At 47.2% G+C, this 15814-nt stretch overlaps 1 protein-coding gene across 1 annotated transcript in view; it reads left to right on the plus strand.

Annotated features, from left to right (window-relative positions):
* LOC135905035 (uncharacterized) overlaps positions 1–15814 on the plus strand; it is a 161479-nt gene that overhangs the window by 69981 nt on the left and 75684 nt on the right. The window contains exon 10 of the mRNA XM_065436038.1: positions 3512–3728. Coding sequence (XP_065292110.1) covers positions 3512–3728 — 217 coding nt within the window. The remainder of the gene's footprint in view (positions 1–3511; positions 3729–15814) is intronic.

Genomic DNA, 15814 nt, shown 5'->3' on the forward strand with positions numbered 1-15814 from the left:
GCCATTTTGTTGTTGCAACGTATTTAACAGCGAAGGCAACGATACCAAATCATTGATTTTGCGTACTTTGTGTGACATCGTGTTACATGCCACAGTTCCGGATTGCGAGTGTCCTATGTGAAGGTGTTTCTTTAGAGATTGGCAAACTTCGCAACGCATTGTCTTTCTTTTTTACGCATGTCTTGTAGCAGCGAGAAAGCCTAAATTCATAAATTTATGGAGCTTTACATACGCGTAATTTCGCAAATCATTCGGCATGGCCTAGTCGTAGAGCACCGGACTCGGTCGCATGAGGTTGGGGGTTCCATTCCCACCGGCGCTGTGCACCCACTGGTTCAAATAGGCATAAGTGTACCCCTGCCAGGCTTTCGCCTTTCTTCAAGGGTGATACGTTTGGGAAAGGAGCCTGCGCCCTAAATTTCCGTCGAAGCCCTCGTGAACAGAAAAAAAGTTATATTTGGGCCGCTCCCACGGCGGTAATTCCCCATGCGGTGCCCTAAACGCACCTGTTGACGCGGGGACACCTTCGAGTTGAGGACAAACACGCCTTTCCAAGCGTTGACACCCCATAATAGTCGAACACCACGCCGGGAGCGCGTTTGTACCTGTTTCACCGGTAGGTACCCGGTGGCAGCACTTGCCTCCCATAGCCGCGACAGATGCTATTCAGTAAGGCAGTATCTGTAATAAGCCCGTAGGCAGAGTTCATTATAAGCGCGCTCTTTTGCAGAAAACGAAGAACAACTTCAAAGCGGGTATCATGAACGCAAACACCAAAATTCTCGAACTTTGCGGAGAAATGCACTGCCATTCCAACTACTTTCCTAAAAAAACGCTGTTTTATGCATAAACATAACCGGAACGCTAATGCATTTCTGCGCAAAGCTCGGGAAATAATATTTCGAAAGAGGCATCATCTGAATTCGTTCCAAATGTATCCGCCTTGCGAACTCCACGGCTAGAATGTGTAAATTGCAGTATGACCATTGCAACGTTGGTGTTCGTTGGCTGCTATTAGTAGGAAAATCAACTTTGGCCACTAGGTGTGTGCTGGCTGCAATCTTGCTGAGCAGACGACATGTGTCACTGAGTATGCGCTCGAATCGACAGTGTGCGGCTGGCTGCTATTGGGTCTAGTAGACAACTTGGGTCACTGTGTGTGTGTCATCGGCAGGTCGTATTTCGGATATCGGTAGTGTCCCGGTGATAGTGTCACGGGCGCTCAGCAAAACATGAACACATTTCGCTCGATGACCGCGGACAGTCGCTGCCGAAACACTGGCTTGAGGAAGTGCGGCAGCAGCAGCGAGCGAATTGAGCTTCGTTCTGCTTCTCACTTCACCGTGAACTGAACGGCTAAAACACAGTGCACACGAAGCTATCAGCCTTCGGCGCCGCTAGACACTGTACTCATCGCATATCTCCGTCAAGATAGGGTCCGCGCGGCCACGCTGAACTGCGCCATACGCAAGCGATTGCCGGAGTGCAACGGGCCCTTCCCCTGGTGCCTTGCGCTCGATGGCAGACCTCGCGCTTCCTCACCGCATTCTTTCCTTGCGCACGGAAGACCGAGCCCCCATCCTGGGCTTGCCATCGCACGCTTTCAGTACAGAATAAATGAAGATGTAAATAGACAACCAGGAGTCGCAAAATAGAAAGCGAGAGAAACATAGCCGGGGAGTTGGATGCGAATAATGGAAAAAAAGGTGATAAGGATTTGCAAAAATCGCGAGAAATAAATCAGGAGTGAAAACATGGATGGTGTTTGAGGCCTGAGCTGGCTGCTTGAGGGCAAAAGCATAACGGATAAAATATGCGCCACAGGATCAAGCACGTGTGTGCTACAAAATAAAAAGCACAGAAATGGCTCGGCACATCGTAATAAAATGCCAAGATATTCGTGCACTCAGAAAGACCAATAGGGAGCGTACACCTTCCAGAAGCGTCGGGATTCAACGAGGACAGAAAGGTTATAACTAGTCAGTAGTTGAGATAGGATACGATTATCGTATTGGTGGAATGGAAAAAGGAGGGAAGAGGCTAATAGAAACGTAGCAATTACAAGCGTAGGCTACGGTAGACTATAATAATGGAGACTTTAATTACGAAAGCTCAGAATGAGATCAGAAAGGCAAAATGCTAGGTAGCACTATATACGGTAAAACCTGAAGAAACTAAGCAGCTTACGTGGCTGTGTTTCCGCCTCATTCCAAAGGGGATGTCGATATACATGACCGTCGTCATCATTCCATATTCGACACAAGAAATACAAAATTTGGATCCCCGCCTGTACTTGCGGCCTCCTGGCAGAGATTCTCCGCGGGCAAATTATCATGTTTTTGTATCCTACTCGCCCAGAATTGACTTGTTTCAGTCCTCCTTTCTACTTAAAAGAAGGGCAGACAGGTACAGCCTTAACCCGGACCATTTTGCCACTGCGAATTTTGTCACTTCCTTTGAGAGAAATATGGAACAGCTGATTGTTTATTCTGCACCTGCTAAATAAGTTTCTCTACGGTGAGCGCTATTTCCATGTTTTTAAATATTTTAACTCCTGCGTAATTCGTTGCAATTTTTGCTGACCTCACAATAGCCAGAAAGAGCTCACACTATTGTAACATAAATAAAGATAAATGAGCAAATAAATAAAAAGTAAATGAATAAATAAAATATGAACCATTTGTTAATGTTCTCACCTGTCTATGCAAACAGCAGGGAAATGTTTTTCAGTATATTTTGCTAATACAACGTTTTATAACATCCTGCTCACCTTTAAGGTAGAAAGCACTGGACGAAATAGAAAAGCATTTAAAGAATTTTTTTAGAGCTGTCAACGTCTCCTACACAATGCAAATCATATAATAATAAAATATTTATAATAACGAGATTATAATAAAAGCACGTGCCGATATACAAGAGCTATATCATCACAGAAGATCAGCGCCTCATTGCCCTGTTTCACACACTTTATCCTCATACTTCTCTTCACGGCAATTTTTTTTCAGTAAGCGCCTGTCGCATTTTCACGACACGATCGCTTTTCAAAACCAAGTGCGTACCGACGCACACGTTACTACATGCCTTCCCCTTTATACCCTGCACCACCACTGGATGAAACAGCTAGCCTTCTGTTATTGCCACTGAACGGGACTGTGTAAAATTTCACATCTTACACGCTGGTTATTAGTTGCCTTTTTAAATAATTTTGTTTGTTCTTTGTGAGTCATTATTGCATACTTCAATTATTACCGCAGTCTATGTGGGATTACATATCTTGGACCATACAATTTCTCTTTGTAAATTAGTGTTTAATACTAGCTGTAATTTATTAGCATACCTTTCTTGTGTGCATCACCTTTTTTAAATCTACTAGTTCGTAAGCATTTTGACGTTTGTAATGCTCCCTTCCTTCCCTTCCCCTTAGGCAACACCCTCAACGGAGGGTTTCTTAAGGCCAAAGTGTACGAACAAATATATGGTCTAACAACTCCGCATCAAAACATTATTCCAGATTTCAAGAAGACGGCGGTGATCTGCGTATACGGTGGATACTTGGATTACTCGTTCAGCTTTCCGGACTACCACCTGTGCGACCTCACGGTGTTCGACTCGCTGTACAAGAACTCCCGCAATTTTTTCGACGGCAGATGCGGCGCCGACCTTGCGTACTTCCGCAACAGCTCGGAGAGCATGGTGATACGTGAGGCTGGCGTATCAATCGACTACAAGTAGGTGCTCCTGTTATTTTTTTTTCTAGCGGCATGCCGTTCTAATATCGAACGTTGTTTCCACGGCCCAGCTGCATGACGTCATGAAAAACAAATTAAGTTTTCTGTGACAAGCCGGCAGCTGTATAATGACCGCGGGTGTGCTTCTTCGTGTGGGTTGCTGTTCTTATTTATTTATTTACTTATTCATTTATTTATTTATGTATTTATTCATTCGTGTCATAAATCAGTATTTGGCGCACTCACAGTCAAGAAAAAAATTGTGACACGTACAGGTGCTCCCAGAATAATTCGGAACGCTGGACACGCAGCTGCTCGTCGGCGGAGCGCGCCGGCGGATAAATACAGGCAAGATTTGCGCATGCGCGGTCTCCCTAGCGAGCAAGTTTCGCTCCCTAGTGCATCTAGATTGCCGTTGCCTTGCTCCAAAAAGGGCGCTAGGTGCCCTTTAGCATTGTGCAATGGGGGCTGGGCGAATGAATGTCTGTCGCACAGCATGCATGCACCGAAATCTGCATATAAAGGCTCCCGCATTCCTTGCAGCGTATTCTCGCCATGGTCTGCATCCCGTCTGGGAGATAGCAATGCTTCGCGTGATTACGTGCTAGTGGGGCGGCTTGGCTACAATGGCAACGCTGCCTTATTTTTCTACCGTGTTAGCCTGTCCTGCGAAGTATTAGCTCTTAGTAAAATACCTCCCTATCCGTGTTACTACTAGCTTCGTAATACGAGGACAATTTCCACTATTACATGACCCCTCTTAACGGGTGTGTCTGCGATAGTGGCAGTAAAAGAGTTCACAAAATGAAATAACGCGGCACGTTCATCAAGGCCAATTTCCCGCACAGGAAGTAACTTCATGCAAAGGGCACTCTAATGAACTCTTCACCACTCTAGTCATTTATTGGCGCACCCCGTTACGTGGTTCGCATATATTGTGCGCCAATCAATCACGGAATCTGGACCATTGGTAGCGAGTATCCTTACGTATTGATCGCGATTCGGCGTTTGTTGGCGAAGATACTCATTTTCTTTTGCTCAGAGGAAATGTACAATGATAATCACGGGTAGGCTGTGTGAGCTGAGTGCAAAAAAAAAAATTCCCTTACGACTTCCAGTGCCTCGCTGCCTATTGTAAACTGCTGTTCTCTTCCGAGACTGTTAAACATTACTTTAGTTTTCTGCAGATTAATTTTTAGACCCACTCTTCTGCTTTGCCTCTCCAGGTCAGTGAGCATGCATTGCAGTTCGTCCCTTGAGTTACTAAGCAAGGCAATATCATCAGCGAATCGCAAGTTAGTAAGGTGTTCTCCATTAACTTTTATCCCCATTTCTTCCCAATCCAGGTCTTTGAATACCTCCTGTAAACACGCTGTGAATAGCATTGGAGAGATCGTATCTCCCTGCCTGACGCCTTTCTTTATTGGGATTTTGTTGCTTTCTTTATGGAGGACTACGGTGGCTGTGGAGCCGCTATAGATATTTTTCAGTATTTTTACATATGGCTCGTCTACACCCTGATTCCGTAATGCCTCCATGACTGCTGAGGTTTCGACAGAATCAAATGCTTTCTCGTAATCAATGAAAGCTATGTATAAGGGTTGGTTATATTCCGCACATTTCTCTATCACCTGATTGATAGTGTGAATATGATCTATTGTTGAGTAGCCTTTACGGAATCCTGCCTGGTCCTTTGCTTGACAGAAGTCTAAGGTGTTCCTGATTCTATTTGCGATTACCTTAGTAAATAGTTTGTAGGCAACGGACAGTAAGCTGATCGGTCTATAATTTTTCAAGTCTTTGGCGTCTCCTTTCTTATGGATTAGGATTATGTTAGCGTTTTTCCAAGATTCCGGTACGCTCGACGTTATGAGGCATTGCGTATACAGGGTGGCCAGTTTCTCTAGAACAATCTGTCCACCATCCTTCAACAAATCTGCTGTTACCTGATCCTCCCCAGCTGCCTTCCCCCTTTGCATATATCCCAAGGCTTTCTTTACTTCTTCCGGCGTTACCTGTGGGATTTCGAATTCCTCTAGACTACTTTCTCTTTCATTATTGTCTTGGGTGGCACTGGTACTGTATAAATCTCTATAGAACTCCTCAGCCACTTGTACTATCTCATCCATATTAGTAATGATATTGCCGGCTTTGTCTCTTAACGCATACATCTGATTCTTGCCAATTTCTAGTTTCGTCTTCACCGTTTTTAGGCTTTCTCCGTTCCTGAGAGCATGTTCAATTCTATCCATATTATACTTCCTTATGACCTTCCTTATACTTCCTTATACTTCCTTACGTTGAGGTATACCTTGTGAACTGAGCTTAACTATATTTCTACGCCCATTCATCGGCACTCTTTTCGGCATGTTGCCTCGATTGGAATAGGGCGAAATTCGCGTAATTGTCGCGGTTTAAATGTGTTCGTTTCCCTTCATCAATCGAGCCGCCGATATCATCACGGTTGCATCAGACGAAGACGCCGCCCTTTGCCAGCGCTAGTCACGGTCACCTACCATAAATATCTTTAGCAAGTGATAAATAGGGCCCACACGAAAAATGAAAAAAAAAGGCCCAAGGACGCGAACATGCAGACACGAGCGCTTACGCTCCAACGCGAATGCATGCGCAGACACAGCCTGTCCCAGGCACCATCGGCACAGCCCCCCTTGACAAAACGTCAAGCGGCACCTAGGGCTACCGTTTTGGAGCAGCGCAACACAAACTAGATGCGCTAGGGAGCCAACCTTGCTCGCTAGGGAGACCGCGCACGCGCAGACCATGGGACTACTTCTTCCACGGGTGCGCTCCGCCGGCGAGCGGCCGCGTGTGTGGCGTTCCGAATTATTCTGGGAGCGCCTGTACAGGGGTTCCACTCGGAGCTCGCGAGTGGCGGTCGAACGTTTTTTCGTCGGGCGAGGAGGAAGGAGCGCGAGGTGAGCCTTTCCTCCTCGCTGGCTTGTGGGAACAGGCGTGGCCCTGCTTGAATGCGTTGCCGTCGCGTAAAGATTTGGAGATGTTTTAGCTCGCTCTCCGTGAAAGTTACGTGATGTCAGTTAACGCGAGGTCGTCGGGTAACCGCTGTGCAACTTATTGCTGCACCGTTAACTACGGAATGAGGACATTTTTTTTTCCTTGGCTGCACAAACATGCGAAGCACATCATCAGCCGCGGTGTATGTGCGTGTTTTAAACTATTTTGGTTGTATCGGTTTTTGTTCCACGAAGAGCAGCGGCGTGTCTGAATTGCCAGCGCGAATTGGAAAGATAGTTCCACTATCTGATCGCTTGACAAAAGAACAAAAACATAAGAGTGCACGTGTACCACCAACACAATGCAACACCGGAACGTCTAAGCGCCAGTCGTTATAAAATATTTGCGTCAGCCACTGACATTGTTTTCACGCATTTCGAGTCTAGTAGACTTGAAATTATTATGCTATGTCCACGTTGGCCTCTTGTATAAGGCCGATGGCGTTGCAAAACATAAGCGACATCTGCGATTGGTAAACCAGCATGACACCTATAAGTCTTGCGCTTCGACGCTGCGTTTTTGCCATGTAAAGCAGTAATAATATCTAAAGGGACCGCATAAAAAAAAAGCAATCCGGCGGTTATTTCCGAGGACACAAGTTTCTTAAAACGGCTAAGTGCGCCGTAGACGACGGGACCGATAAGACCCAGGAAAAGAAAAATCGCTTTTCATCCTCTTTTATCGAAAAAAAAACCTAGATAACGCCACAGTAAGACCTCACATATTCATGCCGCATACTTCGAATATGCGCTATAAAGCCCAAAGAGATCTATAACCCAGCGTCTACCATGGCTTCGGACGCTCGCGCCGTGCGCAGCTGGTCGCTCGGCTACTCGACAAGCGTGATTCACACTGTACAGTATGCTGCTGTTAGTAACCGAAACTATTATATTTGTGGGTGGAAACCTCGTCCAACGAATGAGGTACTCGAGCAGTGCATCTGCAGAAAACAATTCGAACTATTGCCAAAAGTAAATAGCACAAGTTACCCCGCAGCAGAACGCTGGCCACGCTGTTGAATTGAATTTTGAGGTTTTACCCACCAAAACCACTATTTGATTATGAGGTGCGCGTAGAGGCGGACTCCGTTTTAATTTTGGCCACCCAGGAAGCTTTAACGTACTACCAAGTCAAGGGACATGGGCGCTCTTGCTTTTCGCCCCCATCCAAGTGCCCCCGCCGCAGCCGGGATTCGATCTCGCGACCTAGTGCTAAGTAGCGTGACGTCGCAGCCACTAATCCACCGCGGCGGATCACAAACTGTTAGGATCATCTCATGTTTCGTAAACCTTCATAGCTGCTAAACCACAGCTTAGAATTACAGTGAGAATGCTGTAGTAAGGTCACATTCGTGAAACAAGTTATCAGAAATACACTACTTTTCTCCTAGTGTCAAGCGCTAATCTGGCTTCGTGTTTAGTTTGCTTCTAGATAAAAAGCAATTGCAAACAAATAATAATGACGAGGCCGTTTGTGGAAATACACAACAAACAAAACAACCTATGTTCACGAGACAGAAAATTCATGGCACAAGTAAATAAACGTTAATGACAAATTTCAACGAGCACTACAACGGGTAAAGAAAAAAATATCACCGAGTCGCGGTAGATATTCTGGACACATTGTGGGATTTGCGGAGATGCTGGTAGCGAGCTTTGATGCTGGCGCAACCCTGACAAAGCAACGACAGTCGACGGTGGTGCAGTGCATCGGACTAGCTGGAAAAAAAAAAGCGGGCGGACGTGCTTTCCACGTTCACAAGCTAAAGCTTGGGCACGGTGAAGGAGACGCTGGTTTCGCCCGCATTTTACGTCCTTGCGACGTTTGACAACCGCGGGCTAAGAGAACGAGCTTAATGATGCCCGTGTGCCCACCTGGGAGCCTACGGTGACCTTTGGCCAGGAACTCGGCAGGCCGCTATTTCCCCGCCCTGGATACCATTTTCTCGGTCTCGCCACATCTGCCACATTTGTCGTCTCCCTCCGAAGTCTCTCAGACGCCCTTCCGCCTGCTTGTTTTAAAGCAAAGCTTTGTTTGCCTCTTCTGCCCTCTTCCCGGGCACTGCTGTGGTCCTCTTGGTGCGCACCGCTGGGTTCCTTGCAACACTACCAGATGGTGCTCGCCTCCATGCATCCCATCCGTCGATCCGCGTCACAGCTTTGGCGTATGGCACCTACTGTGTTTCCTTTCCTACGCAACAAAAACGCAGGTGCTCGGCTGTGGAGATCGCAGGCTGGGTTGCGATTGCGTAAACGCTATATCTTCCGTAGCCTGAAGAGAGCGCTTTGAGCTGGCATCTCAAGAGCGTGCTGGCCACGTATGCAGAACGATCACGTAAACAAGTCACAACAAGATGGCTCGAAAGCGTGCACTCAGCTTCGAGGGCACCCGGGCCCCGAAAAATGCGTCGCGCGGAACAGGAGCGTCTTCGCTACGCAGCGAAACGTGGTGCAGACCGCGAACAACGTAAACATACAATTATGCGTACAGCCGATAATACAATTAAAGTACAACAGCTCTGCCACAATGCGATGTGCCATGAGGCAAGGATAAGGCTCAGCCTTCTCATAGATTATGAACAATGACGCGCAACAACACCTCAAGCAAGCACATCTTCATGTGTGTTCTGTGGGCTACGTAGACAAGCAGCAGTGGTGCACGTAAAGTAACGTTTAACATCAACTCACCACTCTCGTATATATGACTAAGCGCTGAATAAATGGCAAATTCACTGCCAACATCACCGCTAATCATCGTCAGTCAAGCAAACAACACACAAAGTTTCGCTGGCATTGATTCCCACAATGGGTGGGATCGTCATATTTTTTTTCTTCTCACTCACTTGGGCACGTCCGTCTGGCGCCGATGCGTTTTCGCCATTCTTAATCTCATGTCGTGGTTTTCGTCTTCGATTTATTCACTCCATGCACATAATCACACATAATAATGATTGTAGGTTCAAACACACGTGAAGACATCGCGCTCAGTCCTCCGTCCATCTCAACGCCAGCGCAAATTCCAGCCGTGCCGACTTGAATCACTTCAGTATACCTCACAAAACGGTTACCTATTTAGAATAATTCACATCGGCGCTCCGCAAGGCTCAATGCTGGGCCTGCTTTTATTTCTACTATACAATAATGACCTTCCACAGTGTCTAAACACATTATCAGAATGCATCTTATATGCTGACGACACGCCTGTCTTATGTTCGAGTAATTCTCTAAGCAACATTACAAGAACGCGCAATGCTGAACTTGTTAACGTTAGTGCATGGTGTGCTAAAAATAAGCTTTAGATAAATTCCCAGAAAAGTAAGCTCTTAATTTTCTGTTCCAGGTCAATAACGCGCATGTTATGCCCCTCTTTACAAACACACATCCTATTCATCTATCAGATCACTGTTCATTTCATGGTATGAAACTAGATTCCCGCTTGAAATTTAATTTTCATATTAATGAGCTACAGCGGAAAACTTCCTATGGTATTAGAGTATTATTAAAAGCTAGATGTTGCTTTGACTTGACTACTTTGGTCACCTTATATTATCCATTCATTCACAGTCATCTAAATTATTGTATTGCTTCCTGGGGTCAAACATACCACTGCCACCTTTCATCCCTCCAACATGTACAGAATCAAGCCATTCGCATTCTGACCTGGAGCAACCGACGTTCACATGTTACTGATCTGTACCGGTAACTGTACATACTCAATATTGATAATCTTATCAAATTTAATGTCTGCACATTTGGTTATTAAGCAGTTCAAGACCATAACCTTCTCAAGTTTGTTCTTATCCGACACCTTACTAACTCAAATATTACACGCTTTTCCTCCATAACAATTTTATACTCCCTAAGGTACGAACAAATTATGGTTCATAAAAAGTGGCATTTGTTTTAATGAAACTTTGGAATTTATTGCCTTTTAACATTAAATGTGCCTTTTCTATATCGTCATTCAAACATCAGCTTCGCAATTTCATATTTAACCTAAAGCTCCGTCTATTGAATATGTCTTTTAAAACACAACTTCAATCCTGTCCTTTTTAATACGGTTTGCTTCGTTTCTTACTTCAGCTTAAGCCTTACCCCTATCGTTTTATATTTTCTATGGTATTATTCTTTTCCCTCATTATGTATTTGCATCTGTATTTGCATTTCTGTATCTTATAATTCGCTGGCTTTTTGCTGTCAAGTAGTATAAGTGTTTCTTTAACTTTATGAAAGGTCCCCCTTTTACACTATGGGACCTTTTTCTGTACTAAATATTTACTTTTGTATCTGTATCTGCCACGGCATACTAAATAGACCGTACTGACGTAAAAACAACCAACAGAGACTTCCGCCGAGCGTATGCTTGGCACACTACAAGGAGCAGGCGCCCAAGTCAGCATGCTGACAGTCTATAGGTTGCACCACTGTCTACTCATACCATAGATGCTACTCCCTATAGCGGCTTGCACACACACAAAAAAAATATATAAAGGCTACACTAGCCGAACTACCCACTTTCTGTGCCCCATAGGCATCAGCGCGAATTACGTAGAGACACGTGTACTTGTTCATCGGGTGACCGCGTTTCACCGGCTAACAAATGTTGTCACTCAGCGCAGGACGCGCCTGCATGTATCCGAAGCTTCTCGAATTTTATCGATAGCTCTATCCGCTGTCTTTTGTCACCTAACCTCGTCTAATTTGACTGCATGTATGCGTCACGTGGATAGTAAGTACTGTTTCGAAGACACGCGGGCCCCAGCGATTACTCTGGAACCTTCGATGGCTCATGTATATAATAGCCGACGCGCTTGACCTGCCGATCAGGTTTCCGACGACCGCCGACTGTGTTCGTCGCTTTCGTTGTGATTTCATTGTCACTTGCTTTTGTGGACACAAGTTCGCCCAATAAAAGTTAGTTTCGCCATTCGCAGTTTTTCTACTGTGTTCATGACTGTCACAACAAACAACAACGTGACAGTCCCAGGCGCCGGTGCCTCTGAGATTTGGTGCAGCGCGCTCCGTCCGATATCGGGGGCCATGCATGCGCAAAGGAAATCTCCGGTCACCGTGTGATATCCTTTTAATAATGCGACAGCAATCATATGGACACTCGAGGAGCATTTCTGCCATCGTCGTAAGGTACCGTTAAGGCGACAACATGTGCGAGTGAAAACGTGGAAGGGTGAGCCGACGATAGCGGCTCAATAGAGAGTTTTAGCCAAGCGGGTTTACGGCCAGCGGAGCGGAGCGGTCTCCAGCGTTGCGCCAGCGGAGCGGGTCGCGAAAAAAGAATTTTAGCCCAGCGGATCACCCGCTCGAGTGGGGTAAAGAGCGGGGCGCTCTGCTGCCCCACCTTGGTTCGAATAGGAGTTACTGAGAAATGAAATTGAATTACGCTTGCTTTTATTATGCAAGAAATGTTGAATAAAGATATATTACATGTTCTCAGTGCATTATTTGTTAATAATGTACTGAGTACTAATGTACGGGTAAGCGCGGCAGTCGCCGTCTTCGATGCAGAACTGCCGGCGTTCATGTTCGCGGCTGCCGTCTTGCATTTCCCATACACGCCCGCGCGCCCTTACGCACGCTCGCGCGCTGCGTATTGGCCTCGAGCTCCACCACTGGAAAAGCTGGCGCCACCGTCGGCGTGACGTGCTAGGAGGGATCACGTGGACATAGCGGCCGCGTCGGCTGCTTCGGGCGCGCCGAAGCGAGCTGAAAACGAGTATAAATTCCCTCGTACACTGCGGTCCTCATTTAGTGGCGAAATTTTCCCGCTTCGAGTGTCTCCTTTACAACGCTTGAAAGCACTACAATAGGTAGTGGCTGCCCTTGAAGGCGCGCAACATGGCAGGCTACTACTCGGTGCCGCAGGGCCGGACGCTCGTAACGGAGGCCGGTGTCAGCCTTATTCACACGTAGCCGCAGGACAAGAAGCTGCGTGAACCTTGGCTCGCGAAACATAAAACCGGCAAACAGTCATCGGCTACAACTCGGGTATGCAGCAAGCACAGACGCGAGGAAGATTTCTGCTACGGCGCCCGGTCTGCGATGTTCTGAAAACGCGCACTGAGACGCTCGCCCGAGTCAGCTGCCCGACTAATGTCATGACGGTTTGGTCTATGAACTTGTCGATGCTATAGATACTGGCAAGTTCAGTGGAATGGAAAGGGAGCGGTAAGAAGCACATTTTAAAGAAGCATGGCATATGGTCATGTTTGTGTTATGAATTAATGCACTGGATTACAAAGAGGAGCAGCGGGAAATTGCACGCTGAGAACACCGATAAACATACAGTGCGACGCAACTCGAGAAATAATATTGAAAGGTCAAAGAATTTAGAAGAAAAAAAAAGTTTGAATCGTCGCGATGGCACATCAGAGTCCCCGTAGGCATCGAAGTCCCTACAAGACATTATTTTTGAACAGCGCTGATAGCGCCCACGCAACAATGGTTGCTTGTATACTGTTAAATGCTCATATTCTGCGGCCTGAAGCTCATGGCACGGTGCGAAAACGCGCGCGCGGAGAAAGCGAAACAGTGCGCGGACAAGCATGCAGACGCGCAGTCGGTCGCTGCGAATCTGCGCGATCGCTGCATTGAGGCTTCGTTCTAGTACACTCCATTTAGTTATACAAACACTATAAGAACATATTTCACATAGTTTGCTCTCAGCGTTTACCTACCTTTCACGCAAGAAGCCGGTTCGGGAGACTCCATCACGGCGACCGCGCACAGTGGCGTTCACTGTACGTTTTCGGTAAAGATATAGCGTCTGTAAACGATTGTGTGCTTTCAGTTTGCCCAAGATTATTATTTAGACACTAAGAAACTTCTCTCGTTTCGAAAGTACTTACAGAAATGTCCGGGAGAGCTCGCGCGTGGTGTTTTCAGTAAGCGCTGACAGCAAAACCTATGAGGAGCGCGCCACGTGATCCCTCATACTACGCCAGCGAGGCGCTTCCGATAGATGGCGACTCCGTAACTCCTCGCCGCCAATACCCTCCGCTGGGGAGTGCTTTCCAGCGGGCGTAAACGCTGCTCCGTAAAACCGCTGGCCGCCTCAGCGTGGTGCGCATGCGCAGTCGCGTCTCCGCTCGCCCGCTCCGCTCCGCTGGCCGTAAACCCGCTGGGCTAAAACTCTCTATTATTAGAGAGTTTTAGCCCAGCGGGTTTACGGCCAGCGGAGCGGAGCGGGCGAGCGGAGACACGACTGCGCATGCGCACCACGCTGAGGCGGCCAGCGGTTTTACGGAGCAGCGTTTACGCCCGCTGGAAAGCACTCCCCAGCGGAGCGTATACGCAGCGCGCGAGCGTGCGTAAGGGCGCGCGGGCGTGTATGGGAAATGCAAGACGGCCGCCGCGAACATGAACGCCGGCAGTTCTGCATCGAAGACGGCGAGTGCCGCGCTGACCCGTACATTAATACTCAGTACATTATTGACAAATAATGCACTGAGAACATGTAATATATCTTTATTCAACATTTCTTGCATAATAAAAGCAAGCGTAATTCAATTTCATTTCTCAGTAATTCCTATTCGAACCACTAGGTGGGGCAGCAGAGCTCCCCGCTCTTTACCCCGCTCGAGCGGGTGATCCGCTGGGCTAAAACTCTTTTTTCGCGCGCCGCTCCGCTGGCGCAACGGTGGAGACCGCTCCGCTCCGCTGGCCGTAAACCCGCTGGGCTAAAACTCTCTAACGCACGCAACGGCGGAAAGCGCGAAGCAAGCGCGCTGTCTTCCGACGCGTGCAAGGCGTCGGGGGCAGGGGAGGGAGTGGGGCGTGCTACTCGGGGCGGCCCGGGTGGCCGCACGCGCCTGCCCAGGCTGCTGTGTCTTGAAAGACATCTGTTAGGGCTGCAGAGTCCGCCCTGCGCTGTGTTTTCGCAGTTCGCATTGATGCTGGAGCCAGCACGAAGATCGATTCGCTCGCTGCTGCTGCGGCGCTCCCTCACTCCAGCGTTTTGACAGCAAGCTTGCACGGTCATCGAGTGAGAGGTGTTCATGTGTACTTTTGCGCGCGTGACACCATGTTTGTTATGCTTGTTAATGTAGTTAGCACTCCTATGTTTATAACTTTATAAAGCTACTGCCTTTGATTCGTATAGCTGTCCACTAATTTGTTATCACAACCGATGCTTCGCCTTTCGGGCGAAGCTGCCTCTTTTCTTTTTAACCACTGCCTCAGCAACGGATCAGGCGAAGGAGCGCTTTTTCAAGCGGTCGACGATAAGGCAAGCTTTGTGCACTTGCACCAGCCATCGAACCCTACCACAAAAATGATGCAGTATACTGCATATAGAAAAAAGAAAAATCCACCGACGATGACCGTAATTTTCAATGAGAAATTTGAGCGGAGCGTTACATGAGTTTTCATCTCGTGATATATTGGCTGGTGCGGACCGCCTGTATCGTGCGGAACGTTGCAAACGTAGCGATATGAAGACTGCGAGCTGCAGCGCGTGGGTGGCGCATGAGTGCGGTTCACAGCAGCATCTGCAGACAGACCTCCCAGACGACGCGCGCTACTGTGGCGCCATCTCGTGGGACCAAGATATGCTTGATGCCGACTATGTTGGGGTAGAACAGCAACACATAAGATACAGCACAGGCAACAATGTTAATAATTAGCCGCAGAAGAGCTCTGAACGCAGCTGGCTGATTCGTGCAGCGGAGTCAGCTGACTGGGTCGATACGTGCTTGGTGCCGGCTCACGTTGTAAACAGGCAGATCACATTGTAAACAGGCACACAACACTTGCTCGTGCTAGAAGCGTTTGAGTATAGTAATAAATTGTCGTTAGAAACGAATGAACGAACATTCCAGCTATTATGAGCAACATTTGTTTATCATAAAGTAAGAAAACCATAGATTTGACAGCGTCTTTACCTCAGCCTGGAGACAAGTTTTGGCCGAACCTATCTTCTACTTTTTTCTTCTTTTTGCCTTTCTTCATTACAATATATAAAAATAGGCAAAACTGGGTAAACCCTAAGCGAAAGGATAGTAGTGGGTCTAAACTAAGATGTTTAAGTACAAGTAATAA

This window comes from Dermacentor albipictus, chromosome 6 (genome assembly GCF_038994185.2).
Source record: "Dermacentor albipictus isolate Rhodes 1998 colony chromosome 6, USDA_Dalb.pri_finalv2, whole genome shotgun sequence".
NCBI classification, from domain to species: Eukaryota; Metazoa; Arthropoda; class Arachnida; order Ixodida; family Ixodidae; genus Dermacentor; species Dermacentor albipictus.